The sequence below is a fragment of the Harpia harpyja genome, chromosome 1, assembly GCF_026419915.1.
Source record: "Harpia harpyja isolate bHarHar1 chromosome 1, bHarHar1 primary haplotype, whole genome shotgun sequence".
NCBI classification, from domain to species: Eukaryota; Metazoa; Chordata; class Aves; order Accipitriformes; family Accipitridae; genus Harpia; species Harpia harpyja.
Genome location: NC_068940.1, coordinates 19,080,270 through 19,104,650, shown reverse-complemented (window position 1 = coordinate 19,104,650; position 24,381 = coordinate 19,080,270). Strand labels below are relative to the sequence as shown.

The 24,381-nt window shown below is 36.9% G+C and overlaps 1 protein-coding gene across 1 annotated transcript in view; it reads right to left on the bottom strand.

Annotated features, from left to right (window-relative positions):
* The window catches only part of CDH9 (cadherin 9), a 100,059-nt gene that overhangs the window by 57,218 nt on the left and 18,460 nt on the right, over positions 1-24,381 (bottom strand). Inside the window, exon 2 of the mRNA XM_052781027.1 lies at positions 11,714-12,029. Within this exon, the coding sequence (XP_052636987.1) occupies positions 11,714-11,944 (231 nt within the window). The 5' untranslated portion in view covers positions 11,945-12,029. The remainder of the gene's footprint in view (positions 1-11,713; positions 12,030-24,381) is intronic.

Genomic DNA, 24,381 nt, shown 5'->3' with positions numbered 1-24,381 from the left:
TTATTTAAGAGGGTTTGGTTTGGGTTTTGTTTTTTTTTTTTTATGAAAAAGAAGCCCAGCAGAAGGTGCAAAAAGGATGAGTTGAACTAATGTTAGTTTAACAGCATGGATAGTCAATGTGTTTACATCTGGTTAAAGCAGATAAAAATCTGAATGTAGCAATGCTAATTTTGTGTTAGCTTTATGAAAAAAAGGAGATTGGGGGGGGAACTGGAATCTTCAACGCTGACTGTCTACATCTTTTGCTGAAATTCATTTTTCTCTAAAGAATTACTTTGTACTTTGGAGAAGCACACAGCACACAAAGTAAAACTGGATTTTTTTTGCTAATTATCCTATGACTTCATCTGGAGTAAAATGTTGACCATGGCCTTGTTGCCCATTTGGAGATAGGTTTTAAGATAGAACTTGAGATTTTGCTAATATTCAAAATAAGGAATCAGGAGTGCTCTTTTTTCCAATGGCTTTCACTCTTAATGTGTGCTGTCCTTGATCTCTTCAAATAGATAAGCCTTGCCATTATGCTAAATTTGTCCCTGTGCAGTGGCTATTGAGTTCTGCATCTAACTGTTGTTGGCTGGCTCTGTGACCTCATATCACTGTTTCAGCAACTCTGCTGAAGTTTTCTCCTCAGAAGAACAGATATTATGTCATTGCCTGCCTCACCATAGGTACTGTTCATTTAATATAAAATACTTTGATATATTTTGTTGAATGGCACTTATGGAAGTGGAAATTATTATTAATACTCATAGCATCATCATTAAAAGGTTTTGTTTATCCTTTTCTCTTTTATCCGCATCAAAGAGATCAACATCATGAAGAGAAAACAATGGTTTTTATATATATTCATACATATATATACATATATATATTCTTATAGAATTTAGAAGCATACAATGATTTTAAACTGTGGGTTTTTTTATTGTTTCTTTTTCTTTTATGCACTTTGATGTTAGACCAGATTTAGCCACCTGAAGTACAAAGATAATTAATTGCAGTGCCTCTAATAGAATGAAAACAGAATGGGTCATTCCTGTTGCCTTCCATTAACAGTATTTTTGAAGGACTAAAGAATTTCTTCTGGGATAGATTCAAAATTTGCCCTTCACTTCATGCCCTTCTGCATGTGATTCTAAATCTTTCATATGGAATGGATGGGAATCAGACTGTGACCTCTTCTACTTCACAGTTACTAGCCTGTACAGCGGTGAATGTATTTTCATGTTCTGTGAAACTTAGAGAGGCAGTTAAAAAAATCTTTTAATTATTTATTTTGCTTCCTTGCAACAACCCCGCTTCCATTTGCTTCACCAACAATATATATAGAAATACTTGCTTCCATGACAAATTCCTCTTTACATTAATTTTATTGTCCACACCACTTGTTTATATCTAATTAATATAGGTTTAAATTAAAAATAAATATACATAGTTATTTCTTTTAGTCACCTGTGTTACACAGAACATACAGTAACTTTTTCCTTTTTTTTTTTTAATTATTGATTTAAAGGATCTTTAGTCTCAGCGTTTTAAATGCAAATGCTGCAGTGGTAGAGAGACAAGGTAAGCAAATACTTTCTGTATTTTATTTTTCATTTGTTAATTCAGTCCTATCAGTCAGCTACCTGACCCAGTTATATTTGAACATTTAATGCTCTGTTACCTCCTGGTATTTGACAGTGTTTATTCATCACAAATGCTTATTAAAAAGAAAAATATGCTTACTTCCACAGTCCCTCTAAGACTGAACTATCAGAAAAGCACCATTTTTAAAGCTTGCATCAGTAGTTGCAACATTTTTAACAGTGTGATATAGTAGTGTTAATTCCACTTAAGCTGCATAGAAGTTGTAAACTAGAACTTTTTTATAAGAACCAAATTTGTTCTCAATATTTAGAAACTAAATCTATTTCAGCTCTTAATCAGAAGTATGTAGCAACACCTAAAAGTTCAAGGGGCAAAAATGGCTACAGGCGGTGACAACAATCACAAATTTGAAGTTAGGTAAATGCAATTTATGAGTGCTTGAGTAGAAGTATAACAATATCCCACTTAATACTTCTGTGTTTGTCATTTTTATGCACTAGGAATGCATAGTTAAAGCAATCATTTATATCACAAATTCAAGCATTCAAACACTGTTCACCAAGTAGGTAGCTATTAAATATTTAGTTCTCTTTTTTCTCCTTTTCATAGTGTGTCCTGATTATCTTATTCAACCAAATACTTCCAAGCCCTGCTTTCAATCAAATGGCTGATTCATGGCTGTTTTCATGATATTCCAGAGCTTTTTTTGTAATATTGTGTGGGAACACCTCATACATAGACATGTTCTGAGGAAAAGCTTCATTAGACAAGTGCTGGCAATTGCATTTTACAGACAGAAAAAAATAAAGCAAAATGTACATAAAGCAAATATTCAATCAAATTTTATTAATAATTATTTCCAGCATCACTAATTATTTTTATGGCAGGGTTTGGGCTACAACTTTACTCTTGTATCTGAATCAACCATTCCAAAGACCTCTTTGAGATTTTGTTAAGAGTTCTACAACTTAAACATAGGGGAATTGAGGTCATTTCTCCTTAGGTTCCCTCTATGGAAATGGAGAACACATAAAAAGAATTTCTCTTCAGTTAAGGCTAAAACTCATTTAATATTATGAGCCTGATTGATTGTCATTTCCTCACACTCCCAATTTGACAAAAATGGTATGATGGCTTCCATCCGAAATGGGCATTGTTGTCCCTGAAATGTGAAGCAAGATAGGAAGGAATTTATAACTTCTCAAAGGTTCATGGAGGCTGGAATGCTTTCTCACTCTTTTCATTACACTCCGCTGTGTAAAAACAGAAAAGAGATTTCAGCAGAGTTTCTTGACCATGGATTGATGTAAGAGAGAGCAGAAGTTAGCCCAGTATGTTTATGTTGCTACAGCAATGCATACAGCAAGGATTTGACTGTAGTTATGTATTTCTATAACTGATAAGACATCACAGATTCCTCTTTTGATTGATACCCAGCATAGTGTTAAATTGACTGATTACATTGGCTAGACTAACATATTTTTCAGTTTCTAGAAGGCTGAAATGTATGATGATTTCTGCAACGGACAGGATTTGATGTATCAGACACGTACAGGAAGAAAAAACATGCTGTTCTTGACAGTTGCTTGTTGACAGCTCCTCTGTTTGTCTTCAGGGTGACTATTCATAAACCTTTCTCCAACAGACAAGATGTTGCACAATACCACCCTCTGATGCAGTCAAATTGCCCTTTCTAAGTAGTCACATACTGATTTGCTCTGATGGGTTTTGCACTCTTTTTATCACCAGGTTGGCAGGTACCGGTAAACCACAATATAGTCAAAATACTTGCCCTCTTCAGAATCGCTCCCATAATGTAATCAGTGCAATAAATATACAACATCATGAAAAGTATCTTGTGAAATACATTTTCCTCACCCTCCCACCTTTTCATGCACCATAAATGATTGCCTGATAACAGATAATGATAGGTCTGCAGATTGCCACTAGTCTAATCTTCTCTTCCCACAGGCTTAATGCTGCAAGGCTGAGAAATACCAGCCTATGAAGTGGTAATAAGAAGAGAGGGCTATTCTATGAATAACAATTACCTATTGTGGCAGGTTCCTGAGCCAGCTAGATCTTTTAGGCAGAGCTGCTTAGGCCTTTTCACATAAGGAGCTTGCCAAGACCAAGAGGCTTTTAAGCTCAGAAAAGCCTGTTTTTATTAAAATGAAAATGGTATTTTAAATGGCAACTGGAAATTACCACTGGAGACAGAAGAGAACTCTAGTCTTCGTGCCCCCTTTGTCTTTAAATCAGGTAGTTTTACTTCAAGCCTCGGTTTTCTTTAGCTTGTCAGCACCGTCCATCCCAGCAAACTCCACAGGGGGGACCTCCGTTGGCCCCAGACCGCCGTTACTGTTGTCCTGGCCCACCCACGGGTGCTCTGAGCACACTCAGGAGATCCCCGCAGAAGGGGAGCTGTGACTAAGCAAAGAGCAAGCGCTGTAGTGAACAATAAACTAGACTCCACATAGTACCCTTTGCTGCTGTGTTGGGTATCTGGTGAGTGTAATTTTTCCACACCTGAGAGGAGAAGCATGGCAGGGAAAAGGGAAAAGAATTGGGGAATTATTATTGTTTTGCTTTTATTGAATTGTCTCGTATTGGCTTTGGCTTTAAAAGTAGCTGGGTAATTTTTCAGATGCCTGTATCTATGCTGTGGATGAAGTTGTCACTTAGCCTTGTTAAATTCTTAAAAATTATCTTGAAAATTCTCCTTTTTCAGTTAAACACAAAGGCTCTTTAAAGGCACATAGTTGGCAGCTTTCTGTTTTTTTTTTTTAACTTGAAAATCATTGCATATTGGATGTTCTGTCTCAGGAGAGGAGAGGAGAGGAGAGGGAAGGGGAAGGGAAAAGAGAGAAGGGAAGGAAAAGGGAAAGGGAAGAGTTTTGAATAAACAGCTTGAGGATTCCCTCATTTCTTATGTCTTTGGGTTTATTCTTGGTTTAGTTTTGCTTTTCACAAGCAGTTGAGCTGATTTAGCGTTTGAACTCAAACAACTCACACAAAATCCTTGAAAACAGAAGAGACAGAGACCAAAAGAGATAATCTGTGCCATCCTTCTGCCTCCAGGAAGAATCAGTGTGGACTTTCTGGCACATCGTTTTTTAGTTTGTCATGAAAACCTCCAGTATCAAGATAATCCTGTCTCTCTAAGTGATCTTTACCTAGTACTTCACTGTATTGACCATATTTACCATCAAAAACTTCTTCCTGATGTTGAATGTAAATCAATCTTATGACACTATGAACCCAACTTCTTGCCCTGAACATGACAAGAACTTGAGATTATTTTTTCATCACTCTTTTATGTAGTTGAATAAACAGAAGCTGTCAGATCTCATGACAGCTGCTCTATCTGTACCAAACAATGCCATCTCACTCTTGTTATTCATGTATTTGAAGTCCCTGATCATTGCAGTTGTTTTCAGACATTAATCTTTATTTTGTGAAATATGATGTCCAGCTTTGATTGCAAAATTCTAGCTTAGGCCTATCATTGCAATGTAACATTCAAGGTATTTCATATTTAAACTGTTTACACCTGGGATATGAATGTTGTGATTAGATCTCTTCACTATTTTTGAAACTTCAATTAAAAATGTATGTAGGTTGTCAGAAATGAGCTGCTGTCCTTTCTCCCAAAGAAAAAAGTCTTATTGTTTTTGGAAGATGTCACGTTTGTCTTTCAACATTTTCTTCCCTGGCCCTCCAGCCTTCTTTCTAAAAGCAGCAATAAAATTTTATTGAAAACTTTGGGTTTTACTATTTTTTGACAAAAAAAATTTTCCTTCCAGCAATTTTTCAATAAGGTTTATGACAGAAGCCTTCAGAAAATAAGTTATTTTTAAACAAGTAAAGCTATGGCTCTTCATCGGTATTTGTAGTTAAGTTATGCATGTATCTGGAGACAGGACTTGTGGCATTTTTTTTAACCTTTTTTTTCTTGGTTTGCCTGTTTCCATTTTAAATTTATTTTGGGGATTCATCTGCCTAGAGATATGGCTGCTTGAAATTAGATCAAATGTTTATTGGAAAAATGTGCTAACTGAAGAATGCAATGTAAGTGGACATAATTTATGAATTTATTAATTTTAGAATCAAATAGGTTTTATGTTTCTTACTTTTTAAAATATTGGTCAGACTCTTTTTCTTATCTCTTTGATCTTTTCTGTCCTTATGGCTTTTTTTCCTTTCTGTTTTGATACATCATTATTTCTGCAGTATTCATTCAAAGACAAGGAGAAACTTGGGGACCGAGAGAGGAAAGTAAAGACAAAAGGATGAGACCCAGGAGACCCCACTAATTTTTCTTCTTTTATTTAATCTTAAAATACTGATTTTACTTTAAGAGCAGAGATTCTAATGAAAATATGTTATTAAATCTTCTTCAAATCTGTGTTTTAAAAGATGGCTTTAGGATATAGCACATGCTAGATGGAACATGTTAAGAATGTGACAAAATCTTCCCCCAGTTGAATTACACTTCTAAATGACTATATGTCAGCAACATATGATTGTTTATGATTCTGTTGGTTTTTTGAAACTTATCATACTGCTAAGACAAAAGATGTCAAAGAAACACGCTGGTTTTAGCAACATTTAGGTGCTGTACTGAATGCAACAGTTTTTCAAATGAGACGAGTGGGTTGCATCTTTTACAAAGTGGAGGGCACACTTGAAACACTGAAAGGATAGTGCACCTGTATGTTCTCTCATCCTAAGAATAGGTGGTTCTTAAACTGACTCTGTGGAGGGAAAATAACAAATGCTGTAAAGAAATCCTCATGTATTAGTTGCATAAATTGATTAAAGGCACAAGTGAAAAAGTAAGTTGTCTCACATACTCTAAAGGCAAGATTAAGATAAAATTCAGTACATAAAGAAAACAAAATTAGATAATTAATAAAAAAATATTTTTGCAGCAGATGTTATGTGGCAGATATATGCTGTACCCCGCCCCCCTGAAAAACAAAACAAAACAAAACAAAACAAACCGTCCTCCTGTAAAAACCCACCCTCTGAATATTTTTCTTTTCACTTTATACTTCTTAGTAAGACACACAGGCAAATGTCATGAATCAAACTCACTGGTTAACTGGAGGTAGAACAGGGGGTTTTTTTAATTTACATCCAATTTAAATGATGCTTATGATATGCAAAACTTAGTTAATTTATTTTTATGGAAGTTACAAAACAGAATGTTATTCATGGAGCAGCTAAGTTTGAGCAGTGTCAGTTCTTTTTTATTTGATTTTGTATTTCCCCCCTTAATATGAAAAAGAAAGGTTGCATGTGGTGTACAAATGTGGTTTTGTTGTTGTTGTTGTTTGTTTATTGTTTTTAAAAGCTGGGTTATGACAGGTGTTTGATTTGAGTCTAACATACATTGCATAGAAATTCACACATTATCTGCCCATCAAGATTAGCAGCCTTTGATTAGCAAAGTGCCTGTTTGATATAGGGAGAGACTAGCTTTCATGTAAAAAATGTACTCGAGTGACTTAAAGGAAGGAAAATCTCTTGTCTCTTGAAATCACTTTGCAAAGCATAAAGGACTATGGTTTTCAAAATGTCTGATGATTCTGATTAGGCCTGTTTCTTCCCACCTAGGGATGTTTCATAATACTGGAGTTAAAGAGGTGGGATATTTGGCATTTTGCACAACTGATGCCCATTCAGTGGTTATCAGGTAAGTTATTTAGGAGTGGAGACACATAAAATCAGTATTAACTTTGGAATATAAAACTAATTATCCCTAAAGGGCTACTTGGCTAGAGCCTTCTGTGCATTTTATTAGCTTTTTCTTTAATTAATGAACATCATCCCCATCAACATTTTAATACTTCCTAAATTGCATGTCCTTTTTTTTTAGATTATTATCTCTTTGGATTGTTTGTTTAGGAAGTAAGTAAATTTGGTAGGATTTTCTCATAGAAGGTCAGTGATTTAGATTTAATTTCTTGGGTTCTGCATGGGGCTTAAAGTTAGTAGCAGCTGAGAAGTTGGATCTATGGCCCCTCCCTAGTGAAAGAAAAGGACATCCCAGAAGCCAAGGAATGCAACAGTATGCTATACAGTCAAGTGTTTTATTTTCTCAACCCCTTCATATTTCACAGACAAAATGCCAGTTGTTTCTTTTCCTTTAAAAAGAAACTTCTCTCAAACGTTTAACTCTGAATGTTATATTGTAATCCACTTTTTCTTTTTTATGAATTCTTAGTAGGCAGAAGGAATTTTACAGTTCCCCTTACTACATCCTCTGAAAATTCCTCACACTGATGATCTCACTGAGATATTCAACAATCACACCAGGCAACAGGCATCTTGAAAGAATATGGTCATTTTTATGTTTTAGAAATTTTTAGGGTTTTTTTCTTGGCCAAATTTTTAAACAGGACTCTGTGATACTGCTTACCTTACCTGTGTCTGACTAAATATTTCAGCTGCAAACTCTCCAGAGCAAAGTTTTTCTCCCTATCCAATTTTTATACAACACCTAGCATGATGGAGCCACTGGTTTCTGTAAGCATTTCCTGAATATAATTTAAAAGGATAAGAAATGAAAGGATGCTGTAAGCAGGTCTTGCATTTTGCAGGTACGAGTAATAGGACCTAACAAATTTATAGACTTCCTATGCACTTATTTTTTATGCATGCACCAGTATATGAGACAGATGGGTCCTCTGAGTTGGAAGAAGGAAAGAAAGATGCGTGATGGATATACTGTAGGTTGTCTGGATTTACTTTTGACTCCCATCACATTAGCAAGGCAGTTGTTCTGCATATATGCCCTGTCCCTGAAGGGTGGTTTGTCATTTAGGTCTGTTCTTTGAATAATTTCCTTACTACAATTTTTCTAGCCATCAAGTCTTTTGGCAGCTGTTGAATGCTAACTTCCTTTGCTCATCAAACAATATTTTCTATTTCTGCTAAGTGCATCAGATGCACTTACTGGTCTCCATTTTATGCCACCTATCATCACTACCACAGCCTTTGTCTAAAAGCTATCTAACTATAATTGGGAACATAAACTCTGTACTAGCTGTTCAGAGTCCATTAACACCATGTTACCCCTGTTAGCAGTCTGGGAGCCATGCACCAGGTTTGTGTGGAGTTGGGTTTTTCATCTACCTTACAAGTACACCAGAGCTCTTTTTTAGTTACTTCTTGTCACAGAGTGAAGCCTACTCACAAGCACCACTCAGATAAATGAGACCGTGATTGCATCTTCCGCTCTAACTGTTGAGATTGGTTTGGTACATGCAGGAAAGAAACAAAAAATCTGGGATGATGGAGCTGTTAACCACTTTCCATTCTTGGAAGATATTTGGGAAGGAGACCAGAGGGTGAGAGTAGCCACAGTAACAGCTGCTATTTGGCCTTAAATATGGGGAAAGAGATCGTCCTGGGGCTACTTGGCTAGTAAGGCCATTGGCTGCTGACAATCTAATTTTAAAAAGTGCTACTTAAGATACACCTCAGATATGGGGGGAAAACTCCCTTCAGGAACCTCTGACACCGAGAGGGGCCTGAGTACAAGGCAGAAGTGCCCTTTTAGGGGCCAGACTGCCAGCCAGGACTTGGACAGTCCAGTGGCCAAATCAAGTGTCCAGTTCCCCTGGGTCCCTGCTGCTGGTCTAAACTGGGCTGGGGGGCTGAGCAGCGGGAGTGAGAAGTGTGAAGATGTCACACAATAGCTCTCCATTCCATGTACCCATCCTTCTTCATAAATAAATTTTATCCCTTTATGTCATACCAAGTGATCCTACCCCACTGGCAATAACAGAATGCACTCATAATAAAATAAAGCATCAACAAAGTAGCATCACTAACAAAACACAAACAATGACCTAACAGATTAAAGTTGTTTGAAAATTGAACTAGGGAGGAAAAACTGATTTTTTAGTATTATGGCTATGATCCCTTAGAAGTTTCTCTGCTGATAAAGTTTCTTAATTCAGTTTATTTAATTTTTAGTATAACATTTATTATTCTACCCCAGTAATCCATCTGCCTGTGCATATCCATATTAAAGAGGGACTGGATAAGAATACTGGCTATGAACTAGTCCCCATGGGTCGGAATAAAAGTGCTCTCTCTTCACACATACCAGTTTGCTAATTACCATCACTTTGAGCAGGAGAATACTAAACCTGAGATTTAAGCCTTTCTCAGAATAATATTGTTCAAAAAAATTTTTGCTTTAAAAAAAAAAAAAAACCTTAGCTGACTTCTTGTTTTAGCAGCTCCCTCTTGGTGCTGCATGTCACATGTACCTAGGATAATCTGAACTGACTTAAATGGATTTACTGTGGGTTTATACCACTGAGGACAGAACTACGATCATTTTGTCAGGTCATAAACTGTTCTAAAGTTAATGCAACCACATGGAGTTTATCCCTTCAATCCAACTCCATCTCTTTGGAACACAGGGTAATATTTGGCATGATTTCCATCTGTTTAGAGATCAATAATGTGGACCTCTCCCTCAGGGCCTCTGTACAATATTTTGCAGTAAAATGTGAAAAATCTCCACATGTTATCTGAGTTGTAAGAAATGAATCATCTCAGATCCAGCTGCTGTATAGCCATTTGTTTTCCTTCCTGGACTTAGCTCTATGGTAATGAAGTCCAATGGCTTTTAGTTAGTTTGGAATAAGTGCAGAATAAGTTTGCTTCTGTTGCAATATACCATGTAGGCATTCCTTCTGTGAAACAGAGATGGTGATGACAGTCTTGATGTAATCTTAATTTATTTGAGATTTAGAATGGCCTATATGGTTTGGAGTCCATTCATCTATAGCAGTGGGACTGAAACTGGAATCAACTCTCATGTTTGATACTTGCTTCTCCTCTATGACAGCTTTCTATTTTCACAAAAAAAATATTTCTGTGAGTCTAGGTAGAACTTACGGCTATGGAGATCTATATTATTGTGTACCTTATTGTATGTTTTCTTTACAAGTTTACTTAATACTAGAAGATACTTCCAACCAAATTTTTTTCAGAAATCTTTCTATGCAGTTACTTCACTCTTTATTGGAAACCCCTTTGCCTACAACAAACCCTCCTATTTTACACACTGATAAATTCCTCTAGCAATAGGGTTATTGGCTCTCATCTTATTTCTGCTACTGCAAGTCAAAAATTCTGCTACATCTGCTACTGCAATATTCAAAAACATTTTGGGGTCTTTTAATTAAAAATGTCTCAATCTGTTTGGTAGTTAGGCACCAGAAAGTGAGAGAGCTACCTGAAAATCCGAGCTAGTGACAGCATTGTGGATGAATGACAGAAGCTGGAGTGGACACTAATTAACTTAAGATATTAAGATAAACATTTTCTTAATTTGTAAGTCATTCTGGGTGGTTGTTGTCTGTATTCAAGGCCTCTACCAAGATTGCTTAGTTATACGAGACCACAAGGCACATCTGTGGATGGTGAGACACCACAAAGGGCTAAAAATCTGGAAATCTTTGAGATGTGTGTTATCAGAAAAGGTAGGACTCCAGACAGCTGGAATTCAGAGGTACTGTTGTTGACAATAGCTGATGTAGATAGGTCTCAAAGAATGGAAAGTCTTTCAAGCCATTAAGTAAAGATCTCAATTTACTGCAGAAATGATGAAAACCAGACTTTTTTTCTTCTCAAACACTTTATCCATACTGGGAATTGTGCATAGACAGCAATTTTATTATTAATAAATAGAACTCTATATTTCATTTGAGGAAGTACACATCCCAGTATACTGGCAAATGACATGAGGTAGATGAATGAAAGCATAACTTCTCTATTCCCTTATCTAATATTTATGTTTAACAGTTGAAAACTAGAAATGAGTCAGTGATAAGCTTGCATGGGCATATGTAATAAGAAGTTGGAACATTTTAGTCTGAACAGTTTCCTATTTTTTTCACCAAATTACTTCATTTCTTCCACAGCTTTGAACAGTCATGGAAGCCTCAGGTGGTCCATGACATGCTTTTTTTGACTTAAATGAGAAATTGGGATCATTGCTGTATAAAAAGCAAAATAACTGTGGAGAAGGAGGGAAAATACCAAGGCTGTCAGATGCATCACCTCTAAAGAATCCTTTAAACACAAGGCTTACCTTGCCCACATATTGAGTATCAGGACCTGTGTACTCCTCCAGCAAGAAAAATTGATTCCACATCCAACCACGCTTGGTACGGTGCAGTGTTTTTCCATCATTCTCTGACAATCCTGTTATCCTTTCACTGCGTAAGTGCTTGTTAGTCCTTTTTTGGGATGGCGTCATATGAATCACATGAAACGTACAGCTCCAAAGCAAAACTGTCAAGAAGGAGTAAGTCCTCATCATTTACAGAGATGCTGTTAGCCTCCACTCCTCTAATAATTCACCGGAACAAATTTTTCAAATGTTATATTCCTCTTGCAAGTAGGACCTACAGAATGGAGAACAGTATTTCAGTAAGTTGCAATAATTTTGTTTCCCTAAGGCCATGGCCTTAAGGAAACAGGAATACCAATAGCCTAGTGATCATGACAATAACCCATGGAAATTACATATAACCATAAAAATTACTCGGAGAGTTTTAAGTCAAGTTCTTTAATGTCTCCTTTATCTTATTCTATTTCACTCTCTCACACTGTATATGACATTAATTTAAAACACAATCTGAGTAAAATACTTCTTCATCTGAAAACTTTAGCTACCAGCAGCATCGTGACACAATGAAACAGCCCAAATAGCAGACCATCCAACGTAATCTCTCCCAGTTCAGCTCTCTTACTATCTCTTCAGAATTGTCTGGACATCTGAATTTTCTGTTACTTCATGATTAATACAACCCCTCTCCCCCTTTGTTCCCAATTGTCCAGAGGATCCGCTTCTGTTTCTGCACAAAGGAACTCATAATATGAAAATTAAAGTATTATTGATGCCTTCAACAGATTCCTTATTCCAGAAAGAAAAAGTACTTATTAGATAAGTTTCAGTTCATAGGAGTCCTGCTGGGGTTAACAAAATTCTGCATTCAGGACAGAATTCTGCATTATAATGCATTTTATTTTTTCCCCTCCTGAATGAATAGGAATTTTCATGATACAGAACCTTATTTTTGCCTTATTTTTCTGAGACTGGCACTGATGTTTTGTGTAGAAGTTTGTAAACAACATTTAATCAAAACCAAAGTTTTTTTTTTTAAACCCATACTCTTTATTTGGCAGTACAGCTGAGGTGCCTGATGTCCCAGTCTTTTCCATAACCTGGGTTTCCTCTCAAGTCTGCTTTTGCTTTAACATATCTTTAGCTGAGCTGTCATTGTATATTACAGAAAGCATAAGAAAGCTATTCAGCAGCAGAAGTATCATTTGCTTTGGGAATCCTAGTCCATGAACAGTGATAGTAGCATGAAGCCACAACACCCAGAAGTTTTAGAATACTGAAGTTCTGAAATTTAAAAAAAATATACATATCCATCCTCCTTTCTCCTACAACCCAACATTACCAGCAGGTACTTTCACTTTGTTTTTTTCAAGGGAGGGGAAGGGAGTCTTTTTCTGTATAAAAAGAGAGATTTTTTTTGAAATAAGATGCTTTTTGTGAAAATTATTAGTCAGTCGAGAACCAAAACTGTTTAACAGAAAACATTCAGTGGATTGTACTCTAAAGGCCTTAATGATTAAATTGATAGGATGGTGCCCTTGTGTGAAGTTTTCCTTAAAATGATGATATTCTGTATGGTCTCAGGATCTTAACTAGCAATCCTGAAGGACGATCAAAGTCTTCGCATTTTAGTAACTTCAAAAAGAGTTTTAGCTGAGCAAGAAGTGAAGGCTTGGAATATTTATCACTTTCTAACATGTTCAATAACAAAAACACCCCTAACAATTTAATAGGTGTCAAATTTATGCAGAAGATCATGGATATAATGCAGGAAAACTCTTAATTTCTTTTACTTCTTTATTTTAATTGAAGAATCAAAGGACAGACTAAATTAACTCTATTTGCATAAAATCAAGAATGTTCATAGATTTTGGCATACATTAGTGGATGTATTTTCTTAGAATTCTATAGGTATACTCAAAATCTTGTTTTCTCCCTTGTAATGCCTGGTATGTTCCTATTGCATGCAGAGGGGCAAAGGGGAACTCTCCTGTGGCTAATTTAATACCAGTAAATTTTGAGATTAACTGGAAAATATGTTGCATACATTATGATCTTGCCTTGTGATTGAACCTTACTGGATACAGATCAAAAGAAAAAGAAAACCACTTAACCAATCTTTTATCCATGTCTAAATTTGATTATTCTAATTCCCTGTATAATATAGACTGAAGTAGTTTTTATCACTGAATAAAACTATTTATCAATGTAGAGCATAAGACATGATCATCCAGATCCTCAAATCCAGCCCACTGCACTGTCTGAGGCAGGGCCTCTTCAGACTTTGTAAATTAGATCCTGGTTAAGGTATTGTAAAATGAAAGTAAACAGCAACAGGAACTACTTTTGAAAATACAGTACTCAAAGGGCAGTTTATCAAGTTTGTCCAATGGTTCTGAATTCTTATTTCTTCTTGAGACACTCTTGGTTGATTTGTCCTCAAATAGTGCTCTTTCACAGCTGTAGTACAGCACTTTTTGTTGGACTATAGTTCAAGAATTCATCTTATATACATTCTGAATGATAGCACGTTCAAATATTCATGTTGATCAAATTTTGGGTTTATTTGCTTTTGCTTTGTATATGAGTGATGTGTTGCTACTTAACTATTCCAATAAATTTTATGTTTTTATATGTTTAAGATCATGACTGATTTATTTCTCTAGTTTCTTGGAACATATCAGCTCTTATGCATTGAAACAAAACAAACCACAAAACAAAAAAAACCAAAAAGCCCTGAAAACTATACATGTATTTGGCAAAATTTTAACACATAGTGAATCTATGAAACTACTAAAAATCCTAAAAATATATTTTACAAAAACTCTAAGCCTTGGAAGACTGCTGTGAAAAATAAGTTATCCAAAAATGTCAAACAATTCACATTTTCTCTTCAAAATGTCATTATTTCAAAACTTAAACAAATTTAAAACTCAAATTATTTAGTCTCATTTATTTTTCTCTTTTTTTGAAACTGGGGGAAGGATAGGGGACATCAATATATTTTCATTTAACCATTTTAAGAAGTGTGATTGCATGTTCAGTTTTGTGATAATTTCAAATGGAAATAAAATTTCAAATTTTAAATGCTTCACTTTTGCTTTTTCAAAGCTACACATTTTTAATTTCCTGAAATTGCCTTCATTCATTTCTGTCCAAACACTACTTGCCATACTCATTCAAATGCATGAGATGTTTATACTACTCTTTCCTTTGTACTCAGAGAAATACTTCGAGGTGGTCGTTGGCTTTATGCATCTGGTCTTGTAGTCAGCTACAAGTCAAGTGGGTAAGGAATTGTGTTTGGCAGACTCAGAAGGTGTATTTTAATACTGAAACAAAGGATTCTGGTGTAGTCTGGAAAAGTAAGAGCAGATGTTCAAGGGACCACAATACACTGTGCACAGATGCTCTGAGCCTGCTATAAGAAATTATTTCTGCAAAAACATTATTTTTTAACAGAGGTTTTTCTCGGAGGAATCTAGGTTCCCATATTTTGTCCCAGCCAGGGCAGAACTCAGTGTGACATTGTTTAAAATGTGTGGTTTTCTGTGTAGTGCTGCCCTCTACTGATTTCCTTGCTAATTAACAGAAGGACTTCACTGCCACTGAGAGGAAAGGTAGTATCTTTCATGTCAAGAAGGGTAAGATTCGGGTTTTGGAATGAAAAAAAAAAAGCAAAAAAAAAAAGCCTATTATTTCCCACTTTTGATTTTTACAATAGTTGGACGTATTAGGTGTAAAGAGAGAGAGTTATTAGTCTGGATCAGTCTGGATCTACTGAACATTATGGTAAACATCTAATTTGATTTCTTCCAAGAGGCACAAAGATCTTAAGTCTGAAACTAGAAAGAATAATTTTAATGGGTTTTGTTCTAAGCAACTGATCAAAAGTTATACATGCAATCCCTCTCGCTTCACGTCTGCTTCCACCATTTGACTCAGTACAACAGTCAACTTATTCTTGTCAAACAATGGAAAATGGTTTTCTTCCTAGTTACATTGGAAACTTCTTTTAAGATGAGGTATTAATGTATTAAACATTTTAATGCCCCAAATTGTGGATAACCTGGATTCTTTCCCCACTTTGCAAATCAGAGGATCTGAGTGAAGGCAATAAATATTTTTATTTTTACTGTTTGAGGGATCTGTGGTGGTAGCCTAGAACCATTACTGTCTCTCCTTGCAGTAAGGATTCTGATATCAGAATCCTACAACGGTTCCAGGTAAATGAATTATCTCTGTATGAAAGACATTATTCTCCTGAGCACATTAGCAACTGGAAAACCTGTATCTTTTAAAGTCCTTTTGAATGTAAAATATTCTGTTTAGATTCTTCAGGTGTAGTGTGAAATAAGCCCTGCTGGGATCAATAGCAGCGATTTGTTAGCAATGATGCCAATTTAAATGTTTCTATAGCAATTGCCATGGCAATGTTTTTAATTAGTGCAGCACAGTCACTCACTAGCATGACATGAAGAAAGGCGAACCTTCGGCAACTTGATAATGTATCCCACATTAGTTTGTTTCATTTGTTAATACTGAAGTAATATTCTGTTCTAAAAGAAAGCTGTAGTGCTTGTGTACAGCTAAAAATAGCAGAGTTAACTGCAACAGCAGTGCTTCATATTACACTCGCCATTCTTTAAATAGGAAAGATGCAACTGATGTTCAGGATGATCCAAACAATCTGTCAAACTAAAATATGTATTTTAACAGGACATAGCAAGTATAAATCTTGTGTAGCCTGCATGCATGGAAGTGATCTCATTGACTTTGGCTGTGTTTCTTTTGAAAACAAAATATCTGAATGTAGCTTTAATCTACCTAGCCTGAATACTAAGAACAGTGAAGCTGTAGGAACAAAAGGCTGTGCTATAAACAGCACGCTACCACCAATAATACCAAGCCTTAGGTAGAGGCTAGGTCTGTGCCACTGTAGGTTCACTTTTATTACTCCCCAAACTAATTAAAGATAGCCCAGGTATGCATACACATGATTTCCTCTGACTGCAGTGCTCAAATATTCTCTGAGTGTAGTCATCCTACAAACATGAATATAGACTGGATATATCACTGATGACTGACTTTTAAAAACAAGCTCCTCTTTTTTTCATCTTCCTAATTTTTTTCCTACCCTCTCCCCTCTTCACAGGTAAAGACGGGGTCGGGGGTAACATTGAAAGGATGAAAAGAAAACAGCCAACGTGCATCTTGAGTGACCTCCTTTGCTGAACTTGGGAGAATCAAGAAAGGTGTTTTCATTTATTTCTGTGAGAGCTGAAGTAGCTTTTGAGGGATCCCCAAAACTTAAGGGGCAGGTTTTTGACTGGTGAGCACCCATTCTTTGAGTACAAGTTCTCAGATCCCATTCAGGCACAGAAACATAGGCCACTCTAAAAAAGAAACACTTCCCCACTCAGCAGGTCCTGCTGCAAACTGTTCGGAACAGATTTTCAGAACCACTTTTTGCCCATTGGGTTGCTGATCTGTTCAGCGGTATATACAGTGGAGATGATAAGCTCAGCTGAAAATTTTGCCAGGAAACAGCTGAAGGCAGTTCTTTGTGTCTGGGATACCAGTGCAGGTTCCCTTAGCTACATGAGTCAAGGAGTCACACGAATATAAATAAAGTTTTAGGGAACGCGAACTAAGAGCAATTTGTATTGGAATGTCTGTTGAATTAATGTCTTTAGGCAAATGAATCTATGGCTTGTAGGTGCATTATAAGAAACATTTATCTTGCTGTGACAAGAGAGAATTAGCATTTATTTGAGAGTTTTACCATCCTCTTGGGCATGTACATTGGAGACACTGGTCCAAATTCAGCTTAACATGGCTTGAGTCACCCTCTCTATAGCACTCACAGTGAGTAACGCCAGTCCCCCAGGTGGGTGGATCTGGCAAGAGAATGTGTTGATTCATGTTTGGATAATCCCCACTGGCAAAGACTCATACAGAGACACAGCTGTGATTTAAAGCAACTGTCCCTGGGCAGTTAAAATGCCATCTGCCCTTCTCTGGAGCAAGTCTCTTCTGAGGTGCGGATGAAACTGTTTCTGGACTTTGTCTCCCCCAACTATCCTTTTGTCAGCGAGTGAATGAAGCCTGCAGCACTTCCAACCCATCCTGCATAAGGGCCTCTCACTTGTTAGCAAAGGTATTCAATGAAGCTAAGAAGAGACTTTTAAAAATATCTACTCCTGAGGCAGCAGGTCACTGGTTTACAAAAGTGAAATGTGTATTTTCACATTTAAAAAAAACAGAAGACTGTCTTTTCTCCAATAATGAACCTTTTTACATGACCTGCTTTTCATCAACATGAGGGGAACTAGGAAATACAGCACTTGTAAACCCTTAATGCAAGGCCTTTTGAAGGTATTCCTTTGATCTTTAGTATCGATTTTTCTCCACAGGGGACACGTTTCACTCTTATCATATAATGAAGCTGCATTATAAGTTTTTATACCACACCTTATTTACAAGTGCAACACAGTCATCACATTCATGGTTTTTAAAGAATAGCCTTCAGAAACAGGAGGAAAAATAAATGCTGTCATCAAAGCAAAATTCTTCTTTTTTCTTCCCCTTTAAGATTGTCTCAATAAACTGGTTGGCAATATTTAATATTACCCTGCAATATTTAAGGCATTTTTTTGTTTGGTTTTGTTTGTTTGTTTGTTTGTTTTTCATAAGCAGTATAGCCCTCTATCTGCCTGATACAAACCCAAGCAGTATCTGAAGGTGTAGGCCCCTATTTTCCAGACACGGTGATTCTCATCAGTCTCCCTGCAAGAAGCAGCTGAGATTCACCTATGGCAGCACTGTTAATGACAGGAGGTACTTACCAGATCTCCTGATAACTGGGACTACGCACTTTCGCCAAATGCCCTTCTTGCTGCTTCATTAGGCAGCAGTCCACTGCGGTCACACAGCTAGGTCCTAACGAAGCAGTCTGAGATTCCACGTCAGGTGCCTCCTACCTCTGCGTATCTCCTGAGCATAGCATGCACCAGGACGAGAGCCTGCTAAACTTTCTGAGTCTACAGTTTGTATGATGGCCCGAGAAGTTGTTACAAGCCAGAATTTCTCAGAATAAAGACATCTTCAAGCTAGTGTTTCCCAGATTTTTAAAAACCATTAATTTCTCCCATCGTCTTTTTTTTTTTTTTTTGCTTATGTCCATCTGAGTCATTAGCAATCTTGTTCCTATAGAGAAGGATCATGAAAATCAGACTTAATTACTACCTGCAAGGGAATATACATTCACTTCTCTGGACTGGAAAAGCTCAGTTGCTGACCAATTAAAGGTAGTTAGCAGATTCAGACTGGTAATTGCAGCCCGTTGTTGCTGCTTCCTTCCTGAAAGAACTGAGCAGCTGCTGAATGCTGTCATTTATCAGACCTCAGCCCCCTTTATGCCATTCTGCTGTCTCCAGTGGGATCACAAAGTCAAGAAAGTCTCATCCTCAGAGCTGAGCAGGCCCCTTGCAAGCACAGGAATATGTGCACAGAAATAGTGCATAGGCTTAACACAATTTTTTGCTATTTATTATCTCAGTTAATCTGAAAGGAGTCTGATGCAGCTGATGCTTCAGCCTTTATTTCCATAATAAGCACCCTAAAATACCTACAAATGGTAATTCTACCACTTACAGGAATAATATAGATCTCAGAATTACAAAGTACAATGACTTCCCTTTTTCTTATTTCTAGGTCTGAATCTCTTTCTTAAAAAGAAACCCCCCACCCACCTCCACAAACAACCAAAAAGCCTTTCACTAGCATCTCATTTGACTTCATTAATGAAAGACAAATGCAAAACATGGAACAAACTCGACATAAGTGTAATAAAGTATTGTTTATTCTGTTAGTATCCTGATAGACCAAGACAAGGATGTCTTCAACAAGCAGACATCCATGATAGTATATAAGCATGGAGAAGCATATAATGATTTTTCTCCTGTATGTTTTCTCAGTCTCCAAATACTAGGTTTTTAGTAATCCCCAATAAATTCTCTTTGTCATAACTTTCTCTAATTTTGCTTTGAAACCATGTAAGCTTCTAGGAGCCGCAACATTCTGCAAGGAGACTCACAGTTTAACAATCTTGTAAAAAGCACCAACTCTTTGTGTTTGTTTTTTGAACATTTGTCGTGGTTTAACCCCAGCCAGCAACTAAACACCACGCAGCCGCTCACTCACTCCCCCCCACCCAGTGGGATGGGGGAGAAAATCAGGAAAAGAAGCAAAACCCGTGGGTTGAGATAAGAACGGTTTAATAGAACAGAAAAAGAAGAAACTAATAATGATAATGATAACACTAATAAAATGACAACAGCAATAATGAAAGGATTGGAATGTACAAATGATGCGCAGTGCAATTGCTCACCACCCGCCGACCGACACCCCGCCAGTCCCCGAGCGGCGAATCCCTGCCCCCACTTCCCCGTTCCTATACTAGATGGGACGTCACATGGCATGGAATACACCGTTGGCCAGTTTGGGTCAGCTGCCCTGGCTGTGTCCTGGGCCAACTTCTTGTGCCCCTCCAGCTTTCTCACTGGCTGGGCATGAGAAGCTGAAAAATCCTTGACATTAGTCTAAACACTACTGAGCAACAACTGAAAACATCAGTGTTATCAACATTCTTCACATACTGAACTCAAAACACAGCACTGTACCAGCTACTAGGAAGACAGTTAACTCTATCCCAGCTGAAACCAGGACAACATTGTAACTGACAGCTTCATTAGACAGCTAATACTGTCATTGGAAGCCACAGTAAATAGTCATTGCCTCTTCACTCTCTTTGCCACAGATGAATGTATACACTTAAACCAACTTCTCCTTCAGTTGTCTCTTTTCCAAGATGAAAAGTTCTGGGACTGTCTGCTTAATCATTCCTTGTCTGGAAGCTATGCCATACTTTTGATTGCACCTGTAGCCCTCCTCTGAATCTCTTCCATTTTTCTGGTGTATCTTTTGAGATTGACGATCATAATTTATTGCAGTATTCAAGTTGCAAGTGCTTCATGCATATATAGACAGCAGCTTAATTACTTTCTCAATTTCATCATGATGCATGGCATTGTTTGCTTTTTTTGACTGCTGCAGGGCTCTGGGCTAATGTTTTCCTGTTATTATCTATTGTAACATTATGGCGTTATTCCCCGATGGCAATAGTCAGACTTTATTATTTTAAATGTAAAATCTGGGGTTTACTATGTGTGTGGCTTTACATAATTTCATAACAATTTCACCATCCATCATTTTGGTGTCCATTCACTGTATTGCATTGGATCGGGACAGCATAGACTACATGTATATGTATATGTAGCAAACTACTATAGTTATTAAACCATTGTAAGGTAGGGACTGGTTGGCATGGCAAGGCTCAAATCCATATGGCTAAATTCTCCTCTTCTCTCCCCTGCCTTCCTCCAAAGCAGGGTTACCTTGTCTATATCATCTGTGAGAAATCACCCTGGGCTTGGTCCTTAAACACTGACAGGAGTTTTCTGGGAGAGTGCCGGCTGGTACAGGCTAAACTGATGTTAAGGACTGTAATAACAGAAAAATGGTATGGACAATTACGTTGCAAAAGCCAGTTTCCTTGCCAGGTGAAGTGTATTAGCATAGTCATAGTCATAAGCTCCTTTTGCAAGTTTTTGTAAAGGCCCCTTAGCTTTATTATGCTGAATGTCACTTGCAAAGATTTTCACCTTGATATTCAAACCTGTTTTCAGTTTATTTTTATGTTGAACAATGCTGGCCCTAGTACAGATCCCTGTGGAACACTACAACAGACCTTATTTCAATGTGAAAACTCATTATTTACTTCTTCCTGCTGGTTCCTGTCATTTAATCAATTACTGATATATGCAGGGATCTTCACTTCTAGCTCATGGCTGCTTAAGAGCCTTTGGTGAGTGACCCTGTCAAAAGCCTTCTAGAAGCACAGCTAGATCATATCAAAGAGGTCAAAGCTAACCATATGCTTGATAACTCTTTCAGAGGACTCCAACAGGTCTGTGAGGCAGGACTTCCCTTTCCAAATACTATACTGACTTTTCCCCAGTATGTCATGTGTGCAACAATTGCATTCTTTATAAGAGTTGCCAACAGTTTCGCTGGTTTGGGCCTCAGACTTTGTCCCTGCGACTTGGCCCTGGTAGAACTGAAACTGTTTTTTAAAAGTTGGCATTGCATTTGATACCTTGAAACCCGCAAGTATCAAGGACATTGAAGTGAAAGTTTAAAGAAAATAATGAATATCTCAGCAGTTTCATCACTGAGATTTTTAAGATTCCTGACAGTATCCATGAAGCTACTGCCATTTACTACAACTTGAAAACCCACTGTACTGAAGTTAGATCTCCTTATGAGTCCCTGGTTAAATAAATAAATAAAAAAAAATCATAAAACAATCTCACACTTAATCCTTAAGGGTTTATAACCCCTTCTGTTTTCTCCTGAAAACTGTGACAAATAACCACAGAACACTGGGTAGCCACAAGCATAGCACTGATCAAAAAGTCGTTCACGGAACTTCCCAAACAAGTTTTCAGTTTTTAATTATAGCAGTTTGTTAAAATCAAAATGATTCCCCAGCCTCTGATGAAAGGACAGAAAGGGTAACACACAGGTACATGGCACTGGATGTTGGGTTTATATGCTGTTCCAGTGGATCCCCTTTCTGCTATTTGTTCCCTAAGGGTTTATCCTCTCTCCCAGGAGCTAGTAGCCTAGATGTGGTCAGTCAATCTCCCTCTGGTGCTTGACAGTCCTGCAGAGAAGCCCACCAAGAACTCTGATCAGTAGCTCAGAATTTGGCTTCCATGCTCAATTTCATATTAAAATTTTGATTACTTCAAGTTTTAAAGCCCTCTGGGGAAAGAAATCCTCTAAAAATTAATCTTTTATTTTTTTACCCCCTGTTAAGGTTTCAAGATTTCTTACAGTATTTCCTGAATTTGCCCTCCTCAGATTTCTACCATTAGTGCAGACTTTATATGTGGTTTACTGCTGCTACCATGATAGGCAACTTCAGAAGACTTCTGATCCATCTGGAGCTGAGTCTAAAGATGGAGAAATATGTCATCTGCATATGCATTTAATCATTTAATCGTGCTCTGATGAGACTGCAGTTGTTATTGCTGATACCAACTGTTTTACTATTTGGTTCCTTTGTTTCTAGCAACCAGAGACAGAAATAACTAGTTTATTTCTCTTAAGATACCAGTTAGCTTTCAAATGATGTGGTGAGATTTTAATAGTCTATATCTCAGTATGACTTCCCAGAGCATGCAGGTTTTCATGTGATTTATTTGGATTAATTCAAAACACACATAGTACCTTTCACATGGCATTCTAGAATTACTCCTTCTATTTTCCTGCCCTTTTCATTAAAACTCAGTAAGAAGTAAAAGATATAACTGCATGAAACCATGTATATGGTTCCAGTTTCAGAGTGAAAAAAGAGTATAAATATGACTGGAAACAGTTGGTATAACAAAGCATTTGCTTTATGTTGTTTGCTCTAGTATTTTTCTGTCTAGCTTTGCCTGAAATGGCAGTGCATAGTCAAGCTTTAAAACTTTCTTCCATAAACTCAAATGGCCGTGACTGTCTCCCTTCCTTCTCACATTCCTAAAAGATGAGGCAAAAGGGTGTATGAGGGACCATAGCTGTGTTTGGGATCCATACTGCTAAGTCAAGTCATAAAATATCTGGCTTCATAGAAAACAAATCAACTCAGTCGCGTAACAGGAAAAAAAGAAGTGCATAGTTAATCTGTACATAGGGATGTGTATGTCAGTCACTTTTTCTTGATCCTTTTCTTGGTTTATGTAGGAACAGATATTTTACATGAAACAAACTTAGACTTCCTACAAGTGAATTTCCTCCCTCTTTTTATCTTTGTGATTCTGCAATCATTACTACAGCCAAATTTTGATGTCACTTTTTAGTAATATGGCTGGGGGTACACAGTATCAGTGAAACAGTGTCATTACTACTGTCAATAAAGCATGCTAAATTGCCCTTTTTTTCCTAACTGAAGAACTGTCATCATATGCACTATCCACAGGCAGTTCTTCATGGAAAAGAATGTAAATTCATCTAAATCTCGTTACTACAGTGTTGATTTTAAAATAAACACTTAATAGTAACAGTTACTAATAAATAGAGTGAATAATAATGATGCAGCATAGTCAAATGCAATTGTCCTATTGTAATTCTGGGTGCTGCGAAGGGAAAACATGCTGCAATGGTATAATTAAGATGGGCATCATGATATAACAATTTTAAGTTAGTTGATATAAATCCAACTGATTTTTTAATTGTATAGACCGATATCTTAATGAATGTTGTGGAATGGCTATTTTTAGTAATAGAAAGTGCTAAACAAAGCCTGTAGAAAAATTCATTTATATATACCTGCCTAACATCAATATTTTATATAAAGGTAATAAGAAAGCAATAAGAAGGATTTTTGAGTGAAATAAAGTCTGTCTTCTAGCTGACACAGCTGAAGTCATTGAATAGTGCTGCTGAATTTTTCATGAACCTTTTTTTGCCAAAAATTTTATTTCTAGTTGTCTCACAGCAGCATACATGGAGACATG